The sequence below is a fragment of the Nannospalax galili genome, unplaced genomic scaffold, assembly GCF_000622305.1.
Source record: "Nannospalax galili isolate Female #2095 unplaced genomic scaffold, S.galili_v1.0 scaffold443, whole genome shotgun sequence".
NCBI lineage: Eukaryota > Metazoa > Chordata > Mammalia > Rodentia > Spalacidae > Nannospalax > Nannospalax galili.
The window spans coordinates 3,530,451-3,557,457 of record NW_008352479.1 but is presented as its reverse complement, the minus strand read 5'-3'; the positions used below and the strand labels follow the sequence as shown (position 1 = coordinate 3,557,457).

Sequence of the window (27,007 nt, the reverse complement as noted above, 5' to 3'; positions counted from 1 at the left end):
CCAGCCCTTAATTTTTGAGTCAGGGTCTGCCTGTAGCCCCAGCTGGCCTGGAACTTGCTATGTAGACCACGCTGGCCTTGATCTCACAGAAATCCACCTGTCTCTGCCTCCTGACTGCAGGAATTAAAGGTATGTGCCACCGCACCTGGTTTTTATCCCTATTTTAAAGATGAGGAAACAGACACAAAGTGATTAAGTACCTTACCCATTCAGCAGGGGTTGATGGAGCTTGAGATTCTTGGCCCATGGTCTGGTAGTTGGACCCATGCTTTTCAGCACCATGTATTTCCGCCTCTTCTTGAAGGTCAGTGCCACTTTAATCTCGCAAATTATGTTTTATGGCACCAAGGGTTGCCTAGACTAATTAGAAAACTGAGGATCCAGTCTGGCTTAGTCACCCAATTTTTGAAGCTTTCTGTTCTGTAGAACTTGGCTGGGTCAAGTTTGAACTTTGTATCTCTTGTTGGCAGAGAAGGTGGTTAGAGGACAACTTTCAGGAGTTGGTTCTCTCCTTCCACCATGAGGGTTCTGGGGATGAACTCAGGTTGGTAGGGTTGGAGGCAAGGGCCTTTGCAGGCTGTGATCTTGCTGACCCCTCTTCGACTTTACTGATTACATGTGTGCTCTGGAACGTGGGAAGCCAAAACTGGCCCCATGCTGCCCTCCAGGACCTCGCGCGGCGGCCTGATCCAGGGGTGCGCGCCCTCAGCCGGCTCCAGCTCTCGGCCTGCGAACCTGGGTCTAGCCTTCCTGCGAGGGTGGAGAATAGTTGCTTTTTAATTGGACATACTTTTCTGTTAGTTAAACTTGAGGTGGAGTGTTTGATGTTTCTGCAAATAAGTTTCTAGCCAGAGAAAGTGTTCTCTGAGTATTTGCTATGTCATCTGGGCAGCACTGTGTAAAAGAAGAAATCATTAGTGTTTCCTTCTAAAATTATTTCATGAGATAATTATACAGTCAGAATACGACTGCATCTAGAGGTGTAACATTAAAAACTGCAAACTTGATTTACAGCATAACTTTAAAACCAATTAACTTCATTTTTTAGAGCAAACTTATTTTTATAAAAGCATTGCATAGAAAGGTAGAGTTGCCATGTATTTTCCACTCAGCCAAGCAGTTTCTCTGTGGTTAACATCTTACTTCAGTGTGGTATGTGCTTTAAAATCGATGAACTGCTGGTGAGAGTGGTGGTGCACTCCTTTTATCCCAGTATCCAGGAGGCAGAGGAAGGAAGATCTCTGTAAGTTTAAGGCCAACCTCATTTACAAAGTGAGTTCCAGGCCAGCCAGGGCTAGTGAGATCCTGTCTCAAAGTAAATAAATAAATGAAACTGATGAACTAGCACTGATAGGTTATGATTATCTGAGGGCTATAGTTTACAGTAGAGTTCATGTTTTGTGCTATGTATGTCCTCCATTTTGATAAACTCAGGGTGTCACACTCTACCCTTACAGTAGCATATTTCCATATGCTTTTACTACTTTTTCATGGTTCATCTGTTCTGCCTGTCCTGCTCCCTCCCAAGTTCCTTTGCACCTTGAACCCTTTACTGCCCCTTACATCAAGTTCTTAGTTAATGGAGCTTGCAGTCTACTCTAGGAAAGAGCTTGGGTTATGGTTCAGATGTGTGTAAATATTCTTGCTCACACATATAACTGCATAAACAAATGTGTGAATGCCTGTAAGAACTTTTGTATACTTTACTCACTAGAGGAAGACTGAGTACTGTTGTGAATTAAACATGAAATGCTGTCCACAGGCTCATGTTTTCAATGCTTAGGGCTTAGTGCTTAGCTGATGGTATGATTCTGGGAGCTTGTAGCATCTTTAGTAGGTGGTACTGAGCTGGAGGAAATAGGAAGCCTCCTTGGAGTACATTACTGTGGCTGTTTCTTTTTTTAATATTTGTTATTTTTACTTTATGTGTATAAGTGTTATGCCTGCATGTGTGTAAGTGCACCCGTGTCATGCAATGCCCACGGAGTTCAGAAGAGTTCGTTGGATCTCCTGGAACTGGAGTTATGGGTGGTGGTTAGCTGCCATGTGGGCACTGGGAATTGAACCTGGGTCCTCTGCAAGAGTACTCTTAACTGCTGAGCCATCTCTCCAGCCCCGTCTGGCTACTTCTTGTCTCATTCTCTGCTTCCTGGCCTGCTACAGTATGAATTGAATCATCCCACCATGACCGCCCCACCATGGTGGATCTAATCCTCTGAAAGCATAACTAAAATGACCATTTCCTCATTTAAATTATCTATATTAGGTAATGGCACAACAACAGAAAAGCAACAAATTTATAAATGGTTTCTGGCACTCATATCTGTGACTAAAACTGACTAGTTCTGCTTTAAATTTTATTTATTTATCTATATTTCATGTATATAAGGTTTTGGCTGCATGTATATAAATGTACCCATGCTGTGTAGTGCCCATGGAGGTCAGAAGAAGGCACTGGATCCCCTAGAACTGGAGTTGCAGATGGTTGTTAGCTACCATGTGGGTTCTGGGAACCGAACCTGGGTTCTCTTTAAGAGTAACCAGTGCTCTTAACTATTGAGCCATATCTCCAGCCCCAACTGTGTGATTCTTAAGCCTGGTTTTCACGGGGAATTTGGAAATTGGCTAGAGAAGCCTAGAACACTGAAATCAGAGCTTAACAGGTGATTCCAGTGGGAGTTCAGAAACTGAAATGCTGTAGATATTCAACACTAAAGACCCTGCTCCCAAGACTGCAGATGGGCTCTCCTGGAAATCAGAAAAGAGGCCATTTGTATTACATTCTGGCAAAGAATTTGTCTGCATTTTATTCATGTCTTGAAATTTTGTGAGAGGCTGAGTTGAAAGATGACTAATTTGGCAGAAGACATTTCAAGACAGTTCAGCATTCAGGCTATGGCATAGTTATTGCTGACTGCTTTTAGCCAGGTTTGTGGTAAGATTTGGGAAATGAAAGTAGAGCATAAGGATCATATAATATGCATTTAGAAAACAAAAAGCTGTGGGCAATGAATGTGGTTGTTAAAGAGATTTGTGCCATTAGCCAGGTGTGGTGGCACACACCTTTAATTCCAGCACTTGGGAGGCAGAGGCAGAAGATCTCTGTGCAGTCAAGGCCAGCCTGGTCTACATAGCAAGTTCCAGGCAAGCTAGGGCTACAGGGAGACCCTGTCTTTTTTTTTTCTTTCATTATGTGATTTTTTAAAAAATGGGGCTTTTTGCTTCTCCAACATTCTCCCCTCTGAAGAGGTAACCCTAAAATCTCTTAAGGATTAGATAAAATCTCCCAAATGTTGTTGACATTTTTGGCCTTTGGAACACAGTAAGTTGCTAAGAGGATCAAGGCCATTGTGGATTTAAGCCAATAAACTGGCGACTTTTCTTTGGGGTCTTTTTATCCTAACTGCCTAGCCAATTACTACTTCCTATTCTTATCACACCATCCTCTGAAGGGGTTACCCAAATTGCCAATAGGGAATAGGGATGCAGACTGCTCTGACTTCTTCCATGCTGAACAGGGACACTGGGTGAGGCAACTGGAGTACCCCTTCAGTGGGTCTATTTAAAAGAGACCCTGTCTTAAAAAGACAAAAGAGGAGAGAGAGAGAGAGAGAGAGAGAGAGAGAGAGAGAGAAAGAGAGAGAGATTTGTGTCATTGAAGAGAAGCCAAGCATTCTATACCAGGACAGTAGAAAGTTGACCTGACCCCTCCATCTCAGTTCTGAGTATAAACTATAAACTCATTTGAAAGACTGAAGACAAGAGAGCTGCTGTGGCATCAGCTTGCCCAGGGCCATCCACAGAAGTGTTTCCAAGGGTTCTGCCACCCAGGCATTCAGAGGTCACTGTAGCTGTGGTCCAAGGTGGCCTGGCTGCTGCTCATGCTTCTGGCAGACCTTGGCACCATCCAAATGATACTGATTTTTTTGGCCCACAGAATGCAAGAGTTATGAGGTTATGCAGGCTTCCACCTGGATTTTTAAGAGATGCCTATGAGGCCAGGCAGTGTAGTGTGGACATCTGCCAAGGAAAGTTGCAGGCAGCCAGTAGAGCCAGTCAAAGAGAAGCCCTATGGCTATAAATCAAAAGGCCGGAGGGGTGGGGCTGCCCACATGCCCTTGCTTCCAGATACAGAGCTACAGAATGTAATTTTTGCCTGCTAGATTTCAGATAACTTTGTTCTCATCTTTGCTTTCTAAGTCCCCATTCCTCCCTTTCAGAATAGGAATGTTTCCTCAATTCCATTGTATATTGGAAATGAATCATTTTCTTTTTGATTTTATAGGGACTCACAGCTCTGAGTTTGTCTCAGAAGAGGCTTTAAATTTGGACTTTTGAACATTGTTGGGGCTGTTAAGACTTTGGGAACTTTTGCATTTTGAGATAGCCAAACACCTTTGGAGGCCAGGGCTGGCTGTAACTTGTGAACTGAATATGAAATAGCCCTCACACACTCATGTTCTGAATACTTGGTCTCAAGACACTGGCACTGTTTGTGGAAGTTATGTAAAGTTTAAGATGGGGCCTAGCTGGAGAAAATAGGTCACTGGGACCAGGTCCTTGGAGGGGATATATTATCCCCAGCCACTTCCTGTCTTCCTTTTTACTTCCTGGTCAGCCATGATATAAACTGAGCTGCTCTACCCTGCTTTCCCCACCATGATGGACTGAACCCTCAAAAAATGTGAACCAAAATGAGTTCCTCCTCCTTTAAGTTGTCTGTTATGTAATTCAGTCACAGCAACAGAAGAGTGACGTCCTGGACTGTAGTACCTTCTTAGTGACTATAATGCAGCCCTCGCTAGAGCAATTTTATTTCTAAAGACAAGAGTGTTGGTTCTGGAACTTTCAGAATCTTCAGTGTTTTTGCTCATAACAGCCCAAGTAATGAAGCAATGGTTTTAATAGAGCCAGGGATATTATAAAGGAGTATAGAAGGTCCCTGCCTGGTTGTGCACCTGCTTTCAAGTCCTGCTGATTTAAAGAATAGATTTGGGGGTTGGAGAGATGGCTCAGCAGTTAAGAACACTGGTTGTTCTTGCAGAAGACCTGGGTTCAAATCCTAGCACCCACATGTTGGCTAACAACTGTCTGTAACTCTGGTCCCAAGGGATCTGACAGCCTCTTCTGACCTCCACGGGCATTGCACAACATGGGTGCACTTACCTACATGCAGGCAATACACGCATACACATAAAATAAAAATAATAATAAATAAAAATTTTAAAAAAACAATAGATTTGAAGAATCAATAGTAAATGTCAATATGAACTTGAAAGAATTGTGTGAAGGGCAGGTTGTGGAAGGAGCCTGTTTGATGTCTAGAGATTTGAATACTGCCATCATAGGCCCTCCTCTTTAAACCACTCAGTTTGAAGCTTGAACACATCATTTCCAGAATGGGGCTATGGACCTTCATACAGCTTGGCTTACAGTCATAGGTTATACATAGGTTGCAGAGGCTCCTTTCTCCTCTCTGTAGTCCTGTGTGCAAGAAAGCCAAGTGCCACTGCAGTCCCTGCATGCAGTCTCTGCCACCCCAGTGCTCTGTCACTCTGTCTGCTTCTGCACAGAAACCTTCCCCTTTTCCAGGGCTTACTTTCTGTAGCAGGACAGTGTCTAGTCAAAGATGGCCCTTCAGCCACTTTTTGAGCATTTCCTAAGGGTCTACGGACCAGCACTGTGCTGCACGCTGGAATATAGTGGTGACAAAAGCAGTTGTGGAAACTATAGAGTGAGCCTGTGGAATGGGTAGACCACTGTTTGAATCCTTGAACACCACCTGCACACCAACACAGTACCCAAAGTTGTACTTTAAAATAATGAATAATGCATACAAGTACCACTAACTAAAAATCATTGCACATTATGGCCAAAACAGGAAAGCAGTTAACTGTACTGTGAAGAAAAAACAGCTTGTGGATTGAAAGGGTTTATAACCAAAGATGAAACAGGACCTGGAATACTTACATTATACTTCTGAAGGCACTACAGATAAGCACCAAGCTGCTGAGAACTCCATTACTCTGACGAGAGCTGGAGAAATGTTGCTGTTTCAAACCTTTCTCATTTCTTAAGTGCACATTGATGGGGAATCCTAGATCTTGCTGCATCTTACCTTAATTAGCCTTGCAACGTGGTTGGTGCTTTTCAATCAGACCACATTCCTACTATTACAGTTAAAAGTAGAAGAGCTAAGCCTCACTGTGCCATTCTGTTTCCTAGAACTCTCAGTCAACTTTATTGGTGGAATAACTCGCATAGAATAAAGAGGATCCACTTCAAATGTTTGGTTTGATGGATCTTGACAATAGTATACATCCATGACCACAGACGGCATTAGAATATTCCATCACTCCAGTGAGGTACTGTTGGGTGCCTAGTCTTGGTATGTTAGGGATGGTTCTGAGCAAGAACTACAGTAACAAACACTAGAGAGCCTTGAACATGTGTGCTGATTGTATTTTATTTGCAGGAACCTGGTATCCTCATCTCCCAGTACCTCCTCCTCCTCAGGTGCACAAGTCAAGCTGATCCTGCCCCTTGCTCCGTGGCACCGGCATCTTTGCTTGTATTTCAACCACTTCCACTTCCACAGCCCTCCCCTGAGTGGGCACACATATTAGTGTGTGTACTCTAGGTCCTTTCCTTCTGTCTTCCATGTTTCATTTAAGCTGTTGTTTGTGAGGGCGACCTACAGTCAGGGGCTCTAGACTTCTTATTCTTTACTCCGATTCATGTTTATCACATCCACATTGCTGTGTATGAATCTGGTTCACTGCTTCTCATGATTGCAGATTTCCATTCTAATGTACCAGTTTCCTCCTCCATTTCTCTGCTGGTGGACAGTCTTGTGTTGCCAGAGCTGCTTTGGGATGCAGAGCCTTTTGTGTGCCTCTGAGTAGCTGTGGAGGAGCTCATCTTTGAGTCATGGGGGAAATGCTCAGTTAGAAGATTCTTATCAGCTTCAAGGTAAACCTCTATGTACTGTAAAACTTTCGAAGGCTTAAAATATTCATGTTTTATCTAAAAGATGACATTCGAAGTGCAGTTGAGATTATCATTAATTATGAACTGCGGTGTCTGTGAGTCTATTTTTGAATATCCTTTTCCTTTTCTCCTAATGACTCTGCAGGTGCTGGTGGCTCTCCACACCTGCTGAGCACCAGGTTGCCAGGGAGAGAGTCAACTAAGTTATCTGAGAAGCAGGCAAAATGCTGCACATCATTTCTATTTAAAGAAATTAATTATTTCAGCATGTAGCAGTTATTTAAATGTTTTTTAATGTTAAGTAGACCCTTCACTTTTCCTCGTTCTAGTGTGTCACAGGCGTTAGCACAGCCCTCTGCTTTGAAAACACAGCCCTTTGTTTTGAACTTGCTTTAGAATAGCAGTGCCGAGAGGACATTAGAGACATACTGCCTCCGTGCAGGATACCAGCACTCTTCCAGCTTCTTCATGTCAGGACCTAGGATCAGTATGTGAAACAAAAATAATAAATAATAATTTTTGTGTGCAGATGACCAATGTTAAATTGAAGACTTAAAAAAAATAAAGCTGAGGAGATGGCTCAATTGGCAAAGCGTTTGCCTTACAAATATAAAGACCTGAGTTCAATCACCAGAGCCCATGTGAAAAGTCCAGGTGTGTGCTTATAACTCCAGCACTGAGGAGGTGGACAGATGGATTCCTGGGGCTCCCTGCCAGCCAGCCTAGCCTGCTTGGCAAGCTCCACGCTGGTGAGAGACCCTGTCTCAAAACAGAAAAGTCAACCGTGCCTGAGGAGCGACACCAAGGTTATTCTACCTCCACCAACACACACCTGTACACAAATGCACCTGCACACAGGAATACACATGTGTATACACCTGCACACACAGGAACATGCATACATACATCTGTACACACATGCACCACACACAGGAACACACACACACACACACACACACACACAAAGACAGAAAATAAGGGGAGCCCCTCTCATCTCTTTCTGCAGTGCATGGACTCAGAGCCAGGATTTCATACATGTTGGGCAAGCCCTCTGCCACTGAGCTGTGCCCCCAGCCCACACTCTCTTTTCAGTGATAGAAACAATCTGATTTTAGGGGGCTTGACTAAAGTACATGAACATTCTTTCCAATAAGATTTTATTCTAAAAATAGATGACAGGGGCTGGAGAGATAACTCAGCAGTTAAGAGCACTGACTACTCTTACAGAGGACCCAGATTGGGTTCCTAGCACCCACATGGCATCTGACAACAATCTGTAATGCCAGTTCTAGGGAATCCAGTACCGTCTTCTGGCTTTGGCAGGCATTGCTCAACATGGATGCACTTATATGCAGGCAAAACACTCATACACATAAAATAAGAATAAATAAATAAAATTTTTGAAAAAAAAGTAGAAAAGGTTTATTCTGAATCAGGTCTTTGGAGGTCTGCATGGCCCTGCTACTGTGGGCCTATGGCAGCCCACCATGGCGACAGGGGCATGTGCTGGGGACCTGCTTACCTTGCAGCAGCCAGGAAGCAGAGGGAGAGGAAGAAGAGTGGGCTAAGTGTCCCCTCAAGGACATACCCTTGATGGCCTAACCCCAAAGGTTCCCCGACTTCCGAGGAGTGCCATGGACTGGGGACCAAGCCTTCAACCTCTGGGCCTTAGAGGGTGTGCAGGACCCAGACTTTAACACCATGCTCTATCAGGTAAAGAGTGAGACATTGATGAGCCTGGCATTGGCCAGGGGCTTCAGGACGTTGGTTCTGTGTCCTTGCCTTGCCGTGGAGCCACCACCTTTATAGGGCCCAGCAGTACCCCAGCTGGCCTGTGGCTGACAGTGTAGGGGTTACAAGTGTGTACTTCTCCAGAGTGAATTAAGTAAAAGCAGATGGAACAGGCATACAGCAAGTGGAAAGCAGGTCTTCAGGTGTCACTTTGCTTCTGGTTATTAAGGTCCTTGATTTATGTTACTTCTCAAGTGATCAAAATAGTTGTTAAAGACACAAAGTGGGTGCCAAATGAAACATAACCCTCCCACAGACTCCGCTTCCTTCCCCACCAGCAGACCCAGACTAGAAGCTGCTGTGTGCATGAAACATGGCTCTGGAAGGCAGACACGCTGTATACATGAAAACCACTCTCAGGATGGTGAGCTCTATGCTAGCCAAGGCCTTAAAACCTGACTTTCTCACCCTACTGATAGACGATACCTATCACTCAGTCTCTGGCTTCAAGTCCCTGCAACAAGGATTATATGTTTGTTTGTTTTTAAATTTTATTTTATGTGTATGAGTGTATTACCTGCATGTAGGTAAGTGTGCCAGTATTACACAATGCCCACAGAGATCAGAAGAGGGCATTGGATTCCCTGGAACTGGAGTTACAGATAATCGTTAGCTACCATGTAGGTGCTGGGAACCAAACCTGGTCTTCTGCAAGAGTAGCCAGTGCTCTTAACCACTGAGCCACCTCTCCAACCCCAAGGATTATATCTTAAAAAGAGAACAGCCCATGAGGTACAATTTATTTATAATCCCTTAGTTGCTTCTATTCATATGTTCTAATTGGCATTTCAAAAAAAAAAAAAAAACCCAAAACCTTTGATTGAATTAGGTTGTGGGGGAGAGGTGATAAAAGCTCTTGATGTTTTTATGGTAACTCTTGTTCCACTGGTTGGCATTTTCTGCATAGGAACTTCTATATTTCAGTACTCCACTAACCTGTTCAGCCCTGTTCCTCACGTGGCTTCCTTTGGGAGATAGTCTGTGCAGATACCTGGAAGCCCAGGCTGCTTGTGTTGTCCAGCTCTGTGCCGGCTCAGGTCATCAGGAGCAGAGCTTGGGGAGAGCTGTGTGCTGGGTCCCAGGTGCTACTCTGCCCTGTCCTCTGCCCCCTGCTCCCTGCCCTGCCTGGCTTTGTCTCTGTTCAGGTTTGGAAGGGTATGAAGACACTGTGCAGATGCCTTTTAAACACCAAAGAAGCTTTCCATTCATTATGTCCTTGAAACAAAGACAAACTGCGTGATGGTTTTTGTTTGACTTTTTTGAGGAGATACAACGAAACATCTGCTCACCCCAGATAGGATACAGGCAATAGACCAAAGTAACAGTCCCACTCAAGTCTAGTTTGGTGAACCAGTGAGTTTATTTGCTTCATTTACAGGAGGATGAGTGAGGGATTGCTCACAGGTAGGTGAAAGCATACAGGAGCATGGGTGAGGGGTTACTCACAGGAGTATAGAGGAGGGGTTACTTACATGGGTGACATAGGAAGGTGAGGCCTGCCTATCCTTGGCCATGGAGGTCACGGTGAGGCAAGGCCTGCCTGTCCTTGGCCATGGAGGTCACGGTGAGGTGAGGCCTGCCTGTCCTTGGCCATGGAGGTCACGGTGAGGTGAGGCCTGCCTGTCCTTGGCCATGGAGGTCACAGTGAGGTGAGGCCTGCCTGTCCTTGGCCATGGAGGTCACAGTGAGGTGAGGCCTGCCTGTCCTTGGCCATGGAGGTCACAGTGAGGTGAGGCCTGCCTGTCCTTGGCCATGGGGTCACAGTGAGGTGAGGCCTGCCTGTCCTTGGCCATGGAGGTCACAGTGAGGTGAGGCCTGCCTGTCCTTGGCCATGGAGGTCACAGTGAGGTGAGGCCTGCCTGTCCTTGGCCATGGAGGTCACAGTGAGGTGAGGCCTGCCTGTCCTTGGCCATGGAGGTCACAGTGAGGTGAGGCCTGCCTGTCCTTGGCCATGGAGGTCACAGTGAGGTGAGGCCTGCCTGTCCTTGGCCATGGAGGTCACAGTGAGGTGAGGCCTGCCTGTCCTTGGCCATGGAGGTCACAGTGAGGTGAGGCCTGCCTGTCCTTGGCCATGGAGGTCACAGTGAGGTGAGGCCTGCCTGTCCTTGGCCATGGAGGTCACAGTGAGGTGAGGCCTGCCTGTCCTTGGCCATGGAGGTCACAGTGAGGTGAGGCCTGCCTGTCCTTGGCCATGGGGTCACAGTGAGGTGAGGCCTGCCTGTCCTTGGCCATGGAGGTCACAGTGAGGTGAGGCCTGCCTGTCCTTGGCCATGGAGGTCACAGTGAGGTGAGGCCTGCCTGTCCTTGGCCATGGAGGTCACGGTGAGGTGAGGCCTGCCTGTCCTTGGACATGGGGTCACAGTGAGGTGAGGCCTGCCTGTCCTTAGCCGTGGTGCCCATCCTCCAGTCCTGATCTACTTCACACCACTGGTAGTGCAGTAGTTGGCAGGGTGCTGCTGGTTTTCAGATCTTCTGATCAATCATTCCTTGCTCTGGCATGGTGCTGCCCCTGCATCACCCCACAGTTCTCCCAAAAGTCACTTTGTGATTTCTGGTCTGTCTTTGAAAATCTTACAATGAGGAACTCATTTCGTTTTTCTCAGTTGTCTTCTTTTCTGTCAACAGTTGAATGTAGTTCATCTTGAAAGCTGTTCCATCTCCTTGATTTCTTTAACACCTTTTGATTATTTCTTACCATTAGAGATTCTCAGCTTTTAACATGTAGTCATTTTCCCTCGAAGTTTGTTCTTTGATGGTTGGGATGTCTGTGGGTATTGCTCCTGTTTGCTGGGTTAGGGAGGTATCAGTTGGGCAGGGCGGGGCTTCTGCAGTACTGGAGTCAGTGGGCAATGCTGCCAGCCTATTTCTAAATCTCATGTCACTGTGTTGTTAAGGGCTTCTTCATGATGCTGGGGTAGAAGGAGATGGTCTTCATCATTCATGTTTAAAGGATACAGGACATTTCTCTGTTCTCCACTACTACTTATGGAGAGAGCAGCTTAAGATCACAGTTAGCCACCAGTATTTACTGATTATCATGTCATGAAGGACTCTACATTGGACACCACTGGGATGTGGAGGACTGACTGACTCAGCCTGCAGCATGGTGGGTGGTGCTGGGCAGAGAGTGGAGCAGATCTACAAGTGCCATGTGCTAAATGCATTGCTCATTAACATATAGGTCAAAACAGTTTTGTGGAAAACTTCAGAATGAGCTTTACTTTTCTACAGAACACTGACAGTAACATGTGGTGTCAACATATAGCTGATTTTATTTTTTAATGTATTTATTTTTTAAATAAATCTTTTTTTTTGTCTTTTTTGAGATAAGGTCTCCCTGTAGCCCCAGCTGGCCTGCAACTTGCTATATAGACCAGGCTGGCCTCACACAGATCCACCTGCCACTGCCTCCCAAGTGCTGGAACTAAAGATGTGGGGCCACCACACCCAGCTACGTATTTATTTTTATTTTATGTGTTTCAGTGTTTTACCTGCATGTATCTAAGTATATCGTGTGTGTGCAATGCCTAAGGAGACCAGAAGGGGGCATCGGATCCCCTGGAACTGGAGTTGCAGATGGTTGTTAGCTACCACATGGATGCTGGGAACCGAACCTGGATCCTCTGCAAGAGCAGCCAGTACTCTTAACACTAAGCCAATAACTGTGGGGTAGACCACACTGGAGTGGGCTACAACGCCTAGCCTGGCCGGTCTTTGATAATTCGGAAGCCACTAATTCAAGTCTCTAGGAGTAACATATGGAAAGTGCCCCAGGTTTTTTAGGTTCCAACTTGTCTCCTGGCACATGTATGTGAATGGATGGTGTTAACATGTGGTCTTTCTGTTTGCAGCACTCACTCCTGGCTTTAAAGTTCATACTTGCGTTTGCCATCCCTGATAAACCACGGCACATCCAGATGAAACTGGCCAGGTTGGAATTTGAATCTTTGGAGGCACTCAAACAGCAGGTAAGAACAGTGGGCCTGGGACACAGACAGGCAGGATCTCTTTAGGACATAGCAGGAACCTCTGCATAAGAGTTGCTCCCAGAGTCCTCTAGGACTTTGAACTGCCAGCTTAAACACAGAGGACTCCAGTTGAGGATGGCATAGTCAAACCTAGATCCTAATACTGTCAGCAAGAAATCGGTTTAAAGGAGTGAGCTAGGCAGGCAGAAATACTTAAGTGATGGTATGATGGTAAGTAGTGAATGGAGCATTGAGCTGAGGAACAAGGCAGATTTCTAAGAATTATCCTGGGCAGCTCCCCACCATTCCTAATTCTACCCTGCACAGAAACACTAGGGAGGAGAAGAGAGTAAATAGGATCCCGAATAGTGTCTTACAGAATGAGAGAGAATGGAAAGTGTGTGGGGAGGAGCAACAAAGAAGCTGTGAAGATGATTTCCACATTCTACCAGATGAAAGAGAAAAAGAGGGGACAGGGAGAAGGGGGAAGAGGGCACACTCAGGCTCCCCATGGGGTAGTGAGGACCAGGGAGATGGCAAAATCCTAAATGCCCAGCATGGGTTATCGCTAGTGAGATGTAGCAATTTAAGCAACAAGATAATGAACCAGGCAGTGTCTTCTTGAGACAAACTCTAGGTCTAGCACCTCTTGGACCACATTATATTTTCATCCTCGCAACCACTTGGCATGGGGCATTTTCTTCTTTTATTTGGAGAATTGGAGAAAATAAAATGTGAAGAGGACCTACCCACCTGAGCTGACCCTCCCATGGAAGTGAGGGCTCTTGGAGCAGTGTGCCAGATGGGGACCCCCATGTCAGAGAAGTACTGTGCCCCTGATCAGGTGGGGTCAACCTAGGAGAGAAGGTGAAGATCCTGGTCCCCTGCCAGAGCTATGCTCACATTGTTCCACAGTAGATGACAAGACTCAAGTTTCTGAGTCTGCCAGAGGTCAGTCCAGGTTGCTTTGGCTCATGGGTTAGCTAGTGTGTTCATACCTTAAACCAAGCCTTAGCCATGCTCCATAGGGAAACAGCCCTGGACCTAACCTCAGCCATGCTCTGTAGTAAAACAGCCCTAGCACACCAATCTTGGCCATCCATGCTCCATAGTGGCCCCAATCTTGGCCATGCTCTATAGTGGAACAGTCCTGGGGATGCTTGGCTCCACTCTGAGCTGCTTGCCCAGGCAGGGAGATAAAAGGGAGAACTAAGAAGTTCATGTTCTGGAAGAAGCAGGTTTATGTTTCCTTTCATAAGAAATAATAAGCAACTAAAATATTGAAAATTCCAAAGAAACTAAATATGGTCTTTAGACTAACTTAAAAAATTATTATTTTTTATGTGTATGAGTGTATTGCTTGCATGTATATAAGTGCACCCATATTGTGCAATGCCCACAGAGGTCAGAAGAGGGAGTAGAATTCCCCTGGAACTGGAGTTATGAACAGTTGTTCACCACCATGGTGGGTGCTGGGAATTGAACCCAGATCCTCTGCAAGAGCAGCCAGTGGTTGGTCTGTTGGAACATGTTGGTGACATGCCGTTGTGTCCTGTGAGACATGGACTTCCTTTACATATGTTAGCAGAGGCCTAAATGGATTCAGCCTTTCTAGAACATAGTTGAAAAAAAACTTAAGCCAGGTCTGTATTCTCAGAGGCTCAAGAGGCTGAGGCAGGAGGATCCAAAACTCAAGGCCTACTTGGGCCAATAGGCATTGAGGTATGCTTCTCATGGAAGCATGACTACACACACACATACACATACACATACACATGCACACATACACACACATGCACACATGCACACGCACACACACTTGTACAGGTAGATCTTATTTTTAAAAATAGGATCATGGGACTGGAGAGATGGCTCAGTGGTTAAGAGCACTGGCTGCTCTTTCAGTGGACCCAGGATCAACTCCCAGCATATACATGGAGGCTAACAGCCATCCGTAACTCCAGTTCTAAGGGAATTCTGTGCCCTCTTCTGATCTCTGTAGGCATTGCATGACACAGGTGCATTTGCATACATGCAGGCAATACACTCTTACACAGAAAATAAAAAATAAATAAAATAGTTTTTAGAAAGAATTTTTACTGAAATTATATGCCATAATTTATTTAACTAGTCTCTTACTGAGGGATTTCATCGTCTCAAGATATTTTGTTATAAAACTGTTTCAGTGACTGTGTTTTGGTACAGTGCAAATGTAACATTACCTTAGCAAGAATCATTTTGTATTGTAATTTAAATTTTGATTTAACTTTTTTTTTCTTTTCTGTCCCAGGGATTAAATCTAGGGCTTTGTGCCTGCTAGGCAAGTGCTGTACCAGCGAGCTATATCTCCAGCCCTCTTTTTCTGTTGAGTAATGTCTTGCTAAGTTGACTAGGGAAGCCTTGAACTTGGGATCCTCTTGCTGGAGCCTCATGAATTGCTGAGACTACATGTGGCTAAATGGCCTCTCTGGTGTCAACAGTTGTGTTTCCCAGACCTACAGATACCTCAAAAAGTAGCAAAGGGACACCTTAGGGCAAATAGGAAAATGTATTTGTTGTTGGCAAATGAAACACTGACCACAATTCTATTTTCAAGTCTCCATGGAGTTTTCTCCCAAGGACTTAGCTGTGACCCAAACTGACATTGCCTTGTAAGAAAGGTAATCTGGGTACTGAGCTGTCATGTCCTGGAGAGATGGAGTCTAGAGCTCCTCCAACTCAGCATCTCTGTCAGTACCTTCCAACAGGATGCTCCTAGCTTGCTCTAAACACCGTTGTGCATACATGTATGCATGCATCTGTTTCCTGTGGCTAGAACTGAGGGCCTTGCATATTCTTGACAAGTGCTCACTATTGAGCCATTCCTGAGCCTAGAGAAGATCTTGGTGTTCTCTGCCATCAGGAAGCCTTGATCTGGGCAGGGTCAGGTCTCTTAGAAACTTAAAACCCAGGAAGGGTATCCCTCATTGTCTCTGCTGCCTTCTTCCCTTCTAATTACCCATCGGAGAGTACAAGGTCCAGGGTGATGGTTGGACAGAAGGCCTCATAGCAGCTGCCTCTACTGACCTTGGTTTCACTGCTGCATGGGCCACTCTGCCTGGCTCTACTATCAGGAGAGCAGAGCTTTCATCACATCTCCCACTTAGTCTCTTGGGCAGGGGTGGTGTACAAAATCTTGGACAATCACTCTTCATGTGCTTCTCAAAACTTCAGATGAATTGGCTCCACCTTGTGCCGGGGGTTCGAACCAGCAACCCCCCCGGGCTAGGTGAGGATTGGGGATGAGTAAGCACTGTTCGCCAGCCCACGCCGCCCCCATTAGCCCGGGACACTCAGACACAACGGGGAGTCTTAGTCAGGCAGAGACTCATTTATTGCAGGTGTTACAAAGCTTATAAAGGCACCTGGAACTCCCCCCTCCCTCTGAGGGTGTATCTTAAGGATGGTCACACGCTGATCATGCACTCCTCAGCAGTGCGGAAGTATTCTTCAGACTTTCAAAGCAAGCCAGGCTACACCCCCAGTAACTTCCTCTCGGACCTCTGTAAGGTGGGGCTTTTAGGTCCCCACAACCTTGGGTTTCTCTGGATGAGTGCCATATCTAGAACCTGTGTTTTTCTCCTTCTTTGGTGTGACCTCCCACCAGCTTCCCTGTAACTAAGCATAGCCTCAACTCCTCATTTTGCCCTTTGTGATACACAGAACAGCTTCTGGTCTCTTGGCTAGTTTCTGAGGCCAGATTAAAAATGGAGCTATAGTGAGCATATCTAAAAACTCCACTAATGCCTGACCTGTTCCTCACTCCCCTGTGAAGCAACTGGAAGCTGGTGGGCTCCTAATACAAAGTGCTGCTGCTTCTAAATTATTACATTATGTCTAGTTTACATTTCAATTGATACTTTTCAATCCAGTTCCCATTTTAAGGACAAAATATAATTGGAAATATTAAGTCACCAGTTTTTAAGTAAGGCTATGCAGATCAGGTGTAGCATTTTAAAAAACATATGTGTTCCTGAACTGTGCACCCAGTTTCCCGAATCTGAGGCCTTGCATGTTAAAACTCTTCCTTTTCCCACAACCCCATCCCAGTGCCCACCCCTTAGCAAAGCACAGAGGGGAGTGTCTTGAAGGAGCAAGTTCTGGGCCAGGAACCGTGCCCACCAGGTTATCTCTTCACCTCAGTTTTTCATTTTATAAATGAAAGGCTGGATGTCGTGGTCTGAGGCAGCTGGCCTTTTAACCAGCGTACCCAGTGATCCTGACACAGGACCCTGGTTGCATCCCACTTGGTGGGTGCTCTGCAGCTTCCGTTACTCCTCTCAGCTTGGAATGAGTGCTGCACTGCAATGAACATGGAAGGAAAAGTTCTGGAAGCAGAGGTTCATCCCTTCTAGTAGGAAACAGTTGTGTTTCAAAATATATAGGAAAATTAGACTTGCTTAAAGGCGAGCACAAACTGTGCACATCAATTTGTTTGCTTTGCAAAGGCCATTTCAAATGATCAGACTCCACTCATTGAAACCTCTAGGACAAACTCCAGAAGGTAAATACCACCCAAGTGATGCCCTTTCATCTCTTTACACATTGACTTAGTCAATGTTCAGTCATTTTATGATCCAATCAAAAATAGAAAAGAGTCTTACCCAGGTACCATTTGTAAACTGAGCCCAGGCCACACCCGGAGCAGCAGTAGGCACTTTGCTGGCCACACTGAGCAGTCAGGCCCTGCTGAATCCAGAGCATGCAGGTGAGCCAGGGATCTATCAGGTGCAGCCACCTGGAGCCTCCTAGAAAGACAGGAGCCTCTACAATCAGCTTGGAGAACAAGGGCCAGGGCCAGAACCAGGTGCAGGACCACTGCCCAGACAGGATTGCCGGCCAGCCCTCATCAGATACAGTCTTGTCTAAGCATGCACTTGCTTATTATGCAAGATGCCCTGGGTTCTATCCCTAGCACGGGAAGAATAAATATTGTCTTGGTTTTCTGGGGTTAAATCTGTTTTAACCATTTCCCCCACATCTTCTGAGAGTTCTTGAGCTTCCCTTTCCTGCTTCTGTGCTCTCATGTCACAATAAACATGCAAGCGTTTTTGATGCATGTGTAAGATTTCACAGCAGAGAAAGCATGTGATTCCTGAATATGGAATCAGTAATGATCTGCCAATACCTAGTTCAGAATGAAATGTTTGGAACAGGGTGTGTGGGGCCTTGGTGCTGCCTATTGAATCTTTCTGGAAAGCTAAGACTTCTAAAAACTTAATTTAAAAAATGAGATTTTGAGTTCAAATAAAGTTGTGAGAACCCACAATGCCAGGGCCCTGGGCCTCAGGGAGAGAGGGTCCTTCCATTTTCCAGGGCCCAAAGTCAGGTACAAGTTCATTAGGTATGCCCAGCTTCATGGGGTGTACAGAGCTTGGGTGTTGTCTGAACCCACCCATCTCTTCTTCCTGGGTCAGGCAGCTCATCTCATGGTCCCTTACTGAGCCTCAGTAGGGCAAGTGGCTCAGCCTGCCTATATTAAATTCCTCCCATTTCTCCAATGGGGCCAGGGAAGATGGAGCCTGCCACATAAGGCCATAGGTGAAGGTGAAGCTCCAGTGAGACAGTGGGAGGCAGTGTGCTGAGGAGCATTGGGATACTGAGGGGAAGGGGCCTCCTCATGCCTGAGCATCTTGGATGACACAGCGAGAAATTCTAGGGTACAATGAATGGCACCTGTAGCCAGAAAGGTGGCCAATCGGACTGCACCTTTGCAGCAGCCCCACCTGCTGCCATGGCCCTCACATAGCTGCGTGTGATTTTAAGTGATGGTCCTAAAGGCAGGGATGTGCTAGGGAGAATATGAGCCCTGCACTGTGATTCTCCTCACTGTAGCTTTGTCCCCAGCCAATAACTGGCTAACCTTCTCCATCCTCCTGCCTCTGCTTCTTTGGCACATCCTGCCGTGCATGACCACAACCAGCATGATAACATTCTTTAGAGGCAATTGGGCTAGAGAGAGAGCTCAGTGTGTTAATGCTTTCTATACAAGCATGAGGACCTAAATTCAGATCCCCAAAACCACATAAATAAAAAGGCGGGTTGTGGCTGTGCAGTCCTGTTACCCTAGCACTGTAGGGAGCAGAGACAGAAGGATCACTGGAGTTTGCTGTCAGCCTAGCTCCAGACTCAGTGAGAGACTGTCTCAAAAGAATAAGGTGGAGAGTGATAGAGAAGGACATCCAACATCCTCCTCTGACCTCTGTATGCACATCTGCATTTGCACATACACTAACAGCCTACACAGGCGCATACACACACACACACACACACACACACACACACACACACACACACAGTGACTGATGCTCTAGTGGATCTTGGCTCCTGGGTACCTCATTAGCCTCCCCTCCTGTCCTTCCTCCTCTTACTCTGTCTCTAGCAGGTGTCTTTGGTCATTTTGTCCCCACCAGGTGTCTTTTGTCCCCACCTCCTAGCACAGGCCCCTGCCTCCTGCCATTGTGTGACGTGGCCCACTGTTCTTGATTTTGCTTCTGTCTCTCCTGTAAGCCATGAAGCCCACAGGGTCCAGGCAGTACACAAGACCTGGCATCCAGCAGGCTCGTGATAAATCTCTTGGTGAGACTTTGTTGACTCACACATAGTTCAGGAACCAGTACATTAAATAAATGACAAGCAGTGCCCTTGGACAAAACAGGGACCTTAAAATAGACATGCAGGCAAAAATGGAAACAGTAATTTGCCTTTCTGGGGTCGCTGAGGGAAAGAATGCACGCTGAGGAATCACACATGAGCTCTTCAGAACCTCCCCCACCCCCATGCCTGGCCGGTAAAACTCAGATTCTCCACCTCCCCAGGAACAAGGAAAGCTCACCAGGGTAGGACAACAACATGGCCAGGTAGAATTCTAAAGCATCACCTTTTACCCTTATTAGCTAGAGAACTGACAACTTCAGACTCCAGAGCTGTTCCTGTACCATTGATGTGGCACTTTTCCTCTGTATCCCATGCTTACTAAGAAAGAACACTTCGGAGTACACACAGGCATCAAACTATAGCTACAGCCCTTGAAAGCCTTCTGATCCTGTCTGTCTCATAGTAAACAGTCTGCTGCAGTCAGTTGCTACTGATCCTATTGGTTTTCTAAGCAAATTTAAAATTTGTATATCTTAGTTTTCCCACTAAGATATAAGAATCATGGCCTAGCTTGGCATGGTGGCGCACGCCTTTAATTCCAGCACTTGGGAAGCAGAGGCAGGTGGATCTCTGTGAGATCGATGCCAGCCTGGTCTACATAGTGAGTTCCAGGCCAGATGGGCTACAGGGAGACCTTGTGGAGAGAGAGAGAGAAGAGAGCGAGAGAGAGAGAGAGCGAGAGAGAGAGAGAGCGAGAGAGAGAGAGAGCGAGAGAGAGAGAGAGCGAGAGAGAGAGAGAGCGAGAGAGAGAGAGAGCGAGAGAGAGAGAGAGCGAGAGAGAGAGAGAGCGAGAGAGAGAGAGAGCGAGAGAGAGAGAGAGCGAGAGAGAGAGAGAGAGAGAGAGAGAGAGAGAGAGAGAGAGAATGGCCAACTCAAAGCCAGATTTTTTAACTTACAGAGCTACTGCTTAAGCTGTGAGATAGAATGAAATTTAGCATTTTTCTAATCACCATCTCAGTAGATCCAACCCAGGATGGGTCAGAGAGGTCTGGAAGCACAAGACTACTCCACTCCACAGGGAAGGCCACGGGGATCCGTGATGTTAAAATGCTGGCTGCCTTGCACTTTGGACCATGTCAACATATGGAATGATACCCAATGAATACACAATTTGTGGGTCAAGGAAAACAATGTTTTGGGTAAGCCAGCAAGACCAAAAGATGATGGACTAGCATCCTGAAAGGTAGTCTCAACACTGGTTAAAAGCATCTTTTATCTTTTTTAAAAAGCACTATTTTTACATGTATGTCTTTATTTGAGGGGAAGGCATGAATTCTACTGTGTGGGGGTGGGGGTCAGAGGACTACTTGTGGGAGTTGGTTCTTTCCTTCCACCATATGGATCTCAGGGATGGTACTCAGATTGTCAGGCTTGGTGGCGAGCACATTTGCTAGCTGAACCATCTCACTGATCGCTCCTTTTATCTTTACAAGTAAATGATTGATGAACCTTGGCTGGAAATCCATTGATTTGCTGCAATCTTGAAGGGAGACAAGTGAGATTAGAGATGTTATGGTCAGTCAGCCTTGTGCTACCTCTTGAGTCACTTGCTCTTGGAAAGCTAACTGCCATATTATGAGGATACTCAGCAGCCATAGAAGAGACCCTTGTAACTAGGCAGATTCTCTGCACCTGTTGTAAAGAACCAGGGGGTAAATAGTTGAAGCCTGTGGACCCTATAGTTTCTGTCACAAGCATTCAGTTCTGCACACTCTGTCTTCCAATAAAACACTATTTACAGAAGCAGATTGTAGGCCAGGTCTGTCCTTCACCTTTAGCCTCAGTCCAGCCTTGAATGACTGCAGTCTCTCATTGAAGCTTCACAGAAGCTCTGAGCCAGAGCCACCTATTTCCATATACCTGACCCACTATCAATATGAGGTGATAAACAATTTGTTAAGCCACTGAGTTTTGGAGTAATTTGTTAGACAACAGAAAGCTAATATACTAGCAGTCCAGGAAAAGAGGCTGACTGGGTAAGCCATGGCCCAGGTTTGTGAGTTAGTGATTATTGAAGCTAGACAGTGGGTGTGTTCTTACTCTCTCTACTTTTATGTAATATTAAAAAAAGATTGTCTATAATCAGGCAACCAGTAATTGCAAACCATACCTTGCCCCCAGGCTTCTGGTTCTAGGGTCCTATGTTCGCTTGCTTCCCTCTCCCTCCAGAACTAGCGGCTAGTAAAGGTTTAGCCATTGAACTCTTTTTTTCACTATTCCATGCCACCTTAGAACCTCCAACTTTCCATCCAAGATTGTTCTTTGAATTCTTGAGCCATCCTTGAATCCTTGCTCCTACCTCTTTATGCTGTATACTAAGATCCTCAAAGCTAAGACATAGAGACTTGCTCACTGTGTAAGATGGGATAATACTTGAAACAAGCATTTTTCAGTGAATCTTCCTACTGCAGATCTCTAGCAGTCCATCACCTTAACTATTCCTCAGATGGCCAGGAAGTACAGGCCTGCCGAGTCTCAGTTCAACACTTTATTTCATTCTATTTCATTTTACTTTTTCTTTAGAGACAGGGTCTCACTTTGTAGCCCAGGCTGGCCTTGAAGTTGCCCCTCCTGTCTGAGCCTCCTGGGTACTGGGATTGCCAAGTGTGATCTAACTGGCTTTATAAGTAAATAAAAGTTTTGCTTGTTACGTACAAAGAATGGATATCTGAGGTGACCTGTCTTTTGACCCGTTACATCCATACACATACCTCCACAGATGGGTGACTGTTGAGTACCCTATTTAAATCTGGAAACCTGGTTAGGTAAGAGGATAGGTCTGGATTATTCTGATCCTGCGGTTTTCTGAGATGACCATGAAATAAGATTTAGTGCTAGGTTCCACTGTGCCATGTTTTCTGGATGTTTAACCAAATGGCCCTGTGATGCCATTCACAGATGAAATTGTGTGAATAAGGCCTTGTGAGAAGGTGGGAGGGAAAAGACCCATTTCAGGTGCCATCAGCTTGTGAGACTTAGGTTATGACACCTCATCTTTCCCCCTTGGCCCCTTAAAAATTCTCTTTAGTGTTACACTTCCCTGTTCTTAGAATGTGGTTGAAAGAAAGCAAGTTTTTTTTCCTGATTAGTGACTTCATTTTGTTTTCTAGTTGGCTCTTCCTTTAGAGTCTGCAGGACAGGTCTTAAGCTGCCAGCTATGTTAGCAAAGCAGATCTTAACTCCTAGCCAATGTGGGAAAAAAATCTCTTATGCATTATTTGAAAAGTGGATGTGGACAGTCTGTCTGTCACCTGGTTCTGAGAGCTGGGCTCCTGCGAGTAGATTTGTACATTCTTCTGTTAGAATTGTCTGGGCAAAAAGTGATTGCATGTTTTTAATTTGCAAATCTGGTTTTAGTAGTAGTGAGAGAGAAAGTGAGCTGCCACATGTCTGGGAGACTCAGCTTCAACTCCCTCTGTTTTCACACATGATAAGGATTGTTTTGATTAGAGTCAGAATAAACCCATGTTGCATTTTCTTTTTTCTTGGACTAATGGGTTGATTTTTTTAAAGCATGTCGTGGAAAACCATTTTCTTTTTTTTTCTTTCCTTCCTTCTTCCTTCCTTTCTTTTTTTGCATTTATTTATTTATGTGTATGTGAGTGTGTGGGCCACTTTCCTAGTAACAGCAGGCAAGGAGAAGATGGAGCTGCCAGGGGAGCTCTGCCTCTATTGATGACGCTACCTTGCATCTGGGGAGGGGTACTGGGTACTGGGGATGGAAATGCTACCACTGAGCTATAACCCTGGCTCCCTTTTCACTTTATTCTGAGACAAGATCTTGCAGCGTTGCCTGACCTGGCCTCTAACTTGGGATTCTCTTGTCTCAGATTCCCAAGCAGCAGGACTCTAGGTATGCATCACCACACCTGACCTAATTCATTTAAAAAAAAAAAATTTTTTTTATTTTATGTGAATGTGTGCATTGCCTGTGTGTAGGTAAGTGCACCTAATTCACTTTTAAATGTTGCCACTAGAGGATCCCAATAGTAAGTGCGACCTAGAGGGCACTCTGTTCCCCCTCCCCTGTGGCCTCTTCCTTGGGCTTGGGCGGAGGGAGAAGAAAGAAGCAGAGAAATGGGCAGGTGAGCACTCCACTGAAGCACTGTGTCTCCTACACTATGCTAGCCACACCTGAGCTGTTGATTTCCCAGCTGGCATAGTTAAGAGTTTAGAAGTCCCAGAGCCACATTCTTTAAACTGTTCAAACAAAGTCAGGAATAATTTGCATAGGATTTTTTTTCCTTAAAAACAAACAAACAAACAAAAAAACCTTCTAGGGACTGGAGAGATGGCTCAGTGGTTAAAGCACTGGCTGCTCTTGCAGAGGACCCAGTTTCAATTTACAGCACCCACATGGTAGCTAACAACCATCTGTGACTCCAGTTCCAGGGGATTTAATGCTTTCTTATGACCTCCTTGGGCATCGCATGACACAGATGTACTTACATACATGCAGACAATATACTCATACACATAAAATAAAAATAATAAGTAAAGTAAGAAACAACCTTCTACTATGAATGAGAAGTTATGCAAAAAGGGTGTGGGTGTGGGACAGGGGATTACCTTCAGTCACCTTGGTCTGGTGTGGTAAGTCTCCAAAGAAGGCGGGGTCCACTGGCTCTGTGCTTCTCCATTCCTATTCTGGAGGGAGATCCAAGCCTTTCCTAGAGTCAGAGACCCACCAGTAGGGAGGGACTGTGCTATCTTTGGATTAGAATACCTGTGCTCACTTTGGCAGTCTCCTTAAATCTATCAGTTCTGGGAACATTCCAGAAGCTTGTGAATCTGGGACCTGAATAGAGCCTGAGCCCTTGCACAGAAAAGCCTTGTAAGTTCTGACAAGTCACCTAGCCTTTGTTTTGGTGGTCTCTGAAGTACCCCTCCATAACTAGACTCTGCACTGGGGATGCTGGAGTGTGATCAGAGGGCAGTGCCTCTAGGCGGTCATGTGATGGTCAGCCACAGCATGAGCCAGCACCATCATGTATGTGTCATGTTCCCAAAGATGGGGAAGGAATTTGGGTGTTATGAGTGGAATCAGCATTGGCATCACCTTTGCTATAGAGACACAAAGTAAACTTGGCAGGGCAGTGGCCGGAGGAATGGAAGATACAAAGAGGTAGTTTCCAGATTACTCTCTGCCTGCCCTGAGCTACACATACTCTCTTGGCCAGTGTTAGGTGAGATGCAACTCATCCTGTGAGCCCACCAGTGTGGCTCATAGCTGATCCTTGTCAGCCAGGAGCCCCACATAGGACACAGTCTCTATGTACTATGTACTTGTCAGAGCAGCAGTGTAGCTGCTGTTTTAAACTTGAAGCAGTAAAGCTGAGAGGTTCCTTTTTTGCCTCTTAAAATTTTAGCATTGGTGCCCACATTAAGTGCATTTGCAAAACATTAGAGAGTCAGGTAAAACTAACTGTGGCCACATTTTGGGAGGCAGCTTTCCAGAGACAGGAGAATCACTGAAAGTTAGAGGCTAGCTTAAACTACACAAAGTTCTAAGCCAGCCTAGGCTGCAGAGTGAGCTCTTGTTTTAAAAAAGAAAAAAAAAAAAGAGGAAGAGGAAGGGGAGGGAGAGAGTAAAGGAAGAAAGGAAGGAAAACTACAGATACATAAGAAGAGAGAAGGCCCTCACTCCAGAATTGGGGGCGGGGGGGTCTGAAACCTTAACACAACTGATGAAATCAAAATCGCCCACTGAGATGGTAGGAGTCTTCCTGCAGACATCTCAAACAAGGATATTAAAAGCAATGAACTAGGCTTACTCAGGGCCAGAATGTTTGCAGCCTTGAGTTTAATCAACCCTGCTAGCACTCCTCTCTCACCCTTAAACTCAAACAGTACACCTCAGAAAACCACCTTACAGCTTCATTTACAAAAATTCTTTAAGAAAACAAAAGTAAGCCTGCTTGTATATTATATTTTTGCTCTTTAAACTTTTCTTATCTTAGTACCTTTGACGAGTGTGATTTAGAAGCCGGAGAATTGATGCTTGATGTAGCCACCATGAAGACCCCTGTGGGCATCTTTTTCTCTAATTTTAATAAACTGCTGGCTTTGCTTCACTCTGGTGCCTCATCAGATTCTTTCCTGTAATGCAGTCACCCTGCAGAGGACCTCAAGGCACAGAGAGTTCATAGGCTGCTGGGGGCTGAGCTCTGTGGGCTGCACCTTCCCAAAAAGCTGATAATGAGCCAGGTCTGATTTTTTTATTTCTTCCATTTTTTTCCCTCCTTTTTTATAACACACTTCAAGAATGCTTAAAATAACTATTTCATCTTAACTACTGTGCCACTTGAAGTAAATAAAAGGAAAATTGTTTTTCTCTTTGATCCCAAAGAATTAGGCTTTGACAAAGTAACTTGAGAATCCAGCAGTGTCGGCTAAATTTGTCAGTAATTAAGAGTGGTAACTATATGTTTTGGGCTAAAATTCTAGCTTTTAACAAAGACTAGAGATTAAAAAGTTCTAAGAAGTAATCTGCCAGCTTCTCCTGAATTGAAGGAAAGCTCCAGCAAATCACCACACAGAGGGTTCTTGGAAAATCAGTGGGACTTTACCTCAGTCTATTTAAGCTGCTGTAACACAATGCCTTAGTCGGAATAAGTTATTCAGATACCTAATGTTTATTGTTCTGTATGCTGGGAAACCAGGATTAAGGTGCCCCGGGTTCAGTATCTGATGAGGGCTTGTACACAAAAACAGGGATTTGTACATGCTAGGCAACTATTCTAACCACTGAGCTGTATTCCCAGCACATCAAGTCTGGTTTTTTTTTTTTTTTTTTTTTTTTTTGGTCTTTTTGAGACAGGGTCTCCCTGTAGTCCCAGCTGTCCTAGAACTCACTATGTTGACCAGGGTGTCTTGAACTCACAAAGATCCGCCTGCCTATGTGCTGGGATTAAAGGCATGTGCCACCACACCCAGCTTCAAGTCTGTTTTCTAAGGCACCAATCCCTTCAATGAAGATGGAACCCATATACCTCGGCCACTTCCCCCAAAGCCCCATCCTTTGTGTATCACAGCAGTGACCAGGTTCCAACCTGAATGGTGGAGCACCAACATTCTACCCTTCACAGACTTCCCAGGTAGAAGTGGCCATCCTCACAGCACCCCTCTCCTCCTGCCTTTTGACTGTGGGAATCCAGGAGTCTTCCTAATTAAGACACATCTGCCTGTTTCTCCAGAATTCTCCTAGTGAGATTGCTTGCACTTCAGTGTTCAAAGTTCACCAAATGGTAGGATTTCTGAAAATGAGCGCGACTGAACCCCTGAAAACCTAGAAGTAGCCAGAAGATCCAGTCAACACACAAGAATTGAGTTTGTTCACGGTGAAAAGGACATTTTAGATCAGTTTGCAAGTAAAAATTATGGCATAGATCTTAACCATTTTCTAGGTTTTGTTTAGTTTAAGTTATAAGGAACTGTGGAGCTAATTTTTTGCTTGACTCTTGTGTTTACTGTGTAGTACTGTACTTGAGTGCGGAAGTGCAAACCTATGATCCTTGGAAACCTGAAGTAGAAGGGTCACAAGTTTGAGGCCAGCCAGCACC

The 27,007-nt window shown here is 45.3% G+C and overlaps 1 protein-coding gene across 3 annotated transcripts in view; it reads left to right on the top strand.

Annotated features, from left to right (window-relative positions):
- Ano10 (anoctamin 10) overlaps positions 1-27,007 on the top strand; it is a 160,127-nt gene that overhangs the window by 116,491 nt on the left and 16,629 nt on the right. For 2 of the 3 annotated variants that reach the window (XM_008849484.3, XM_029554265.1), the window contains one exon: positions 12,633-12,749. In XM_008849484.3, the coding sequence (XP_008847706.1) occupies positions 12,633-12,749 (117 nt within the window). Of the gene's footprint in view, positions 1-12,632; positions 12,750-15,039; positions 15,561-27,007 lie in introns of those variants that run through there. The other variant, XM_029554266.1, reaches the window with a different exon arrangement.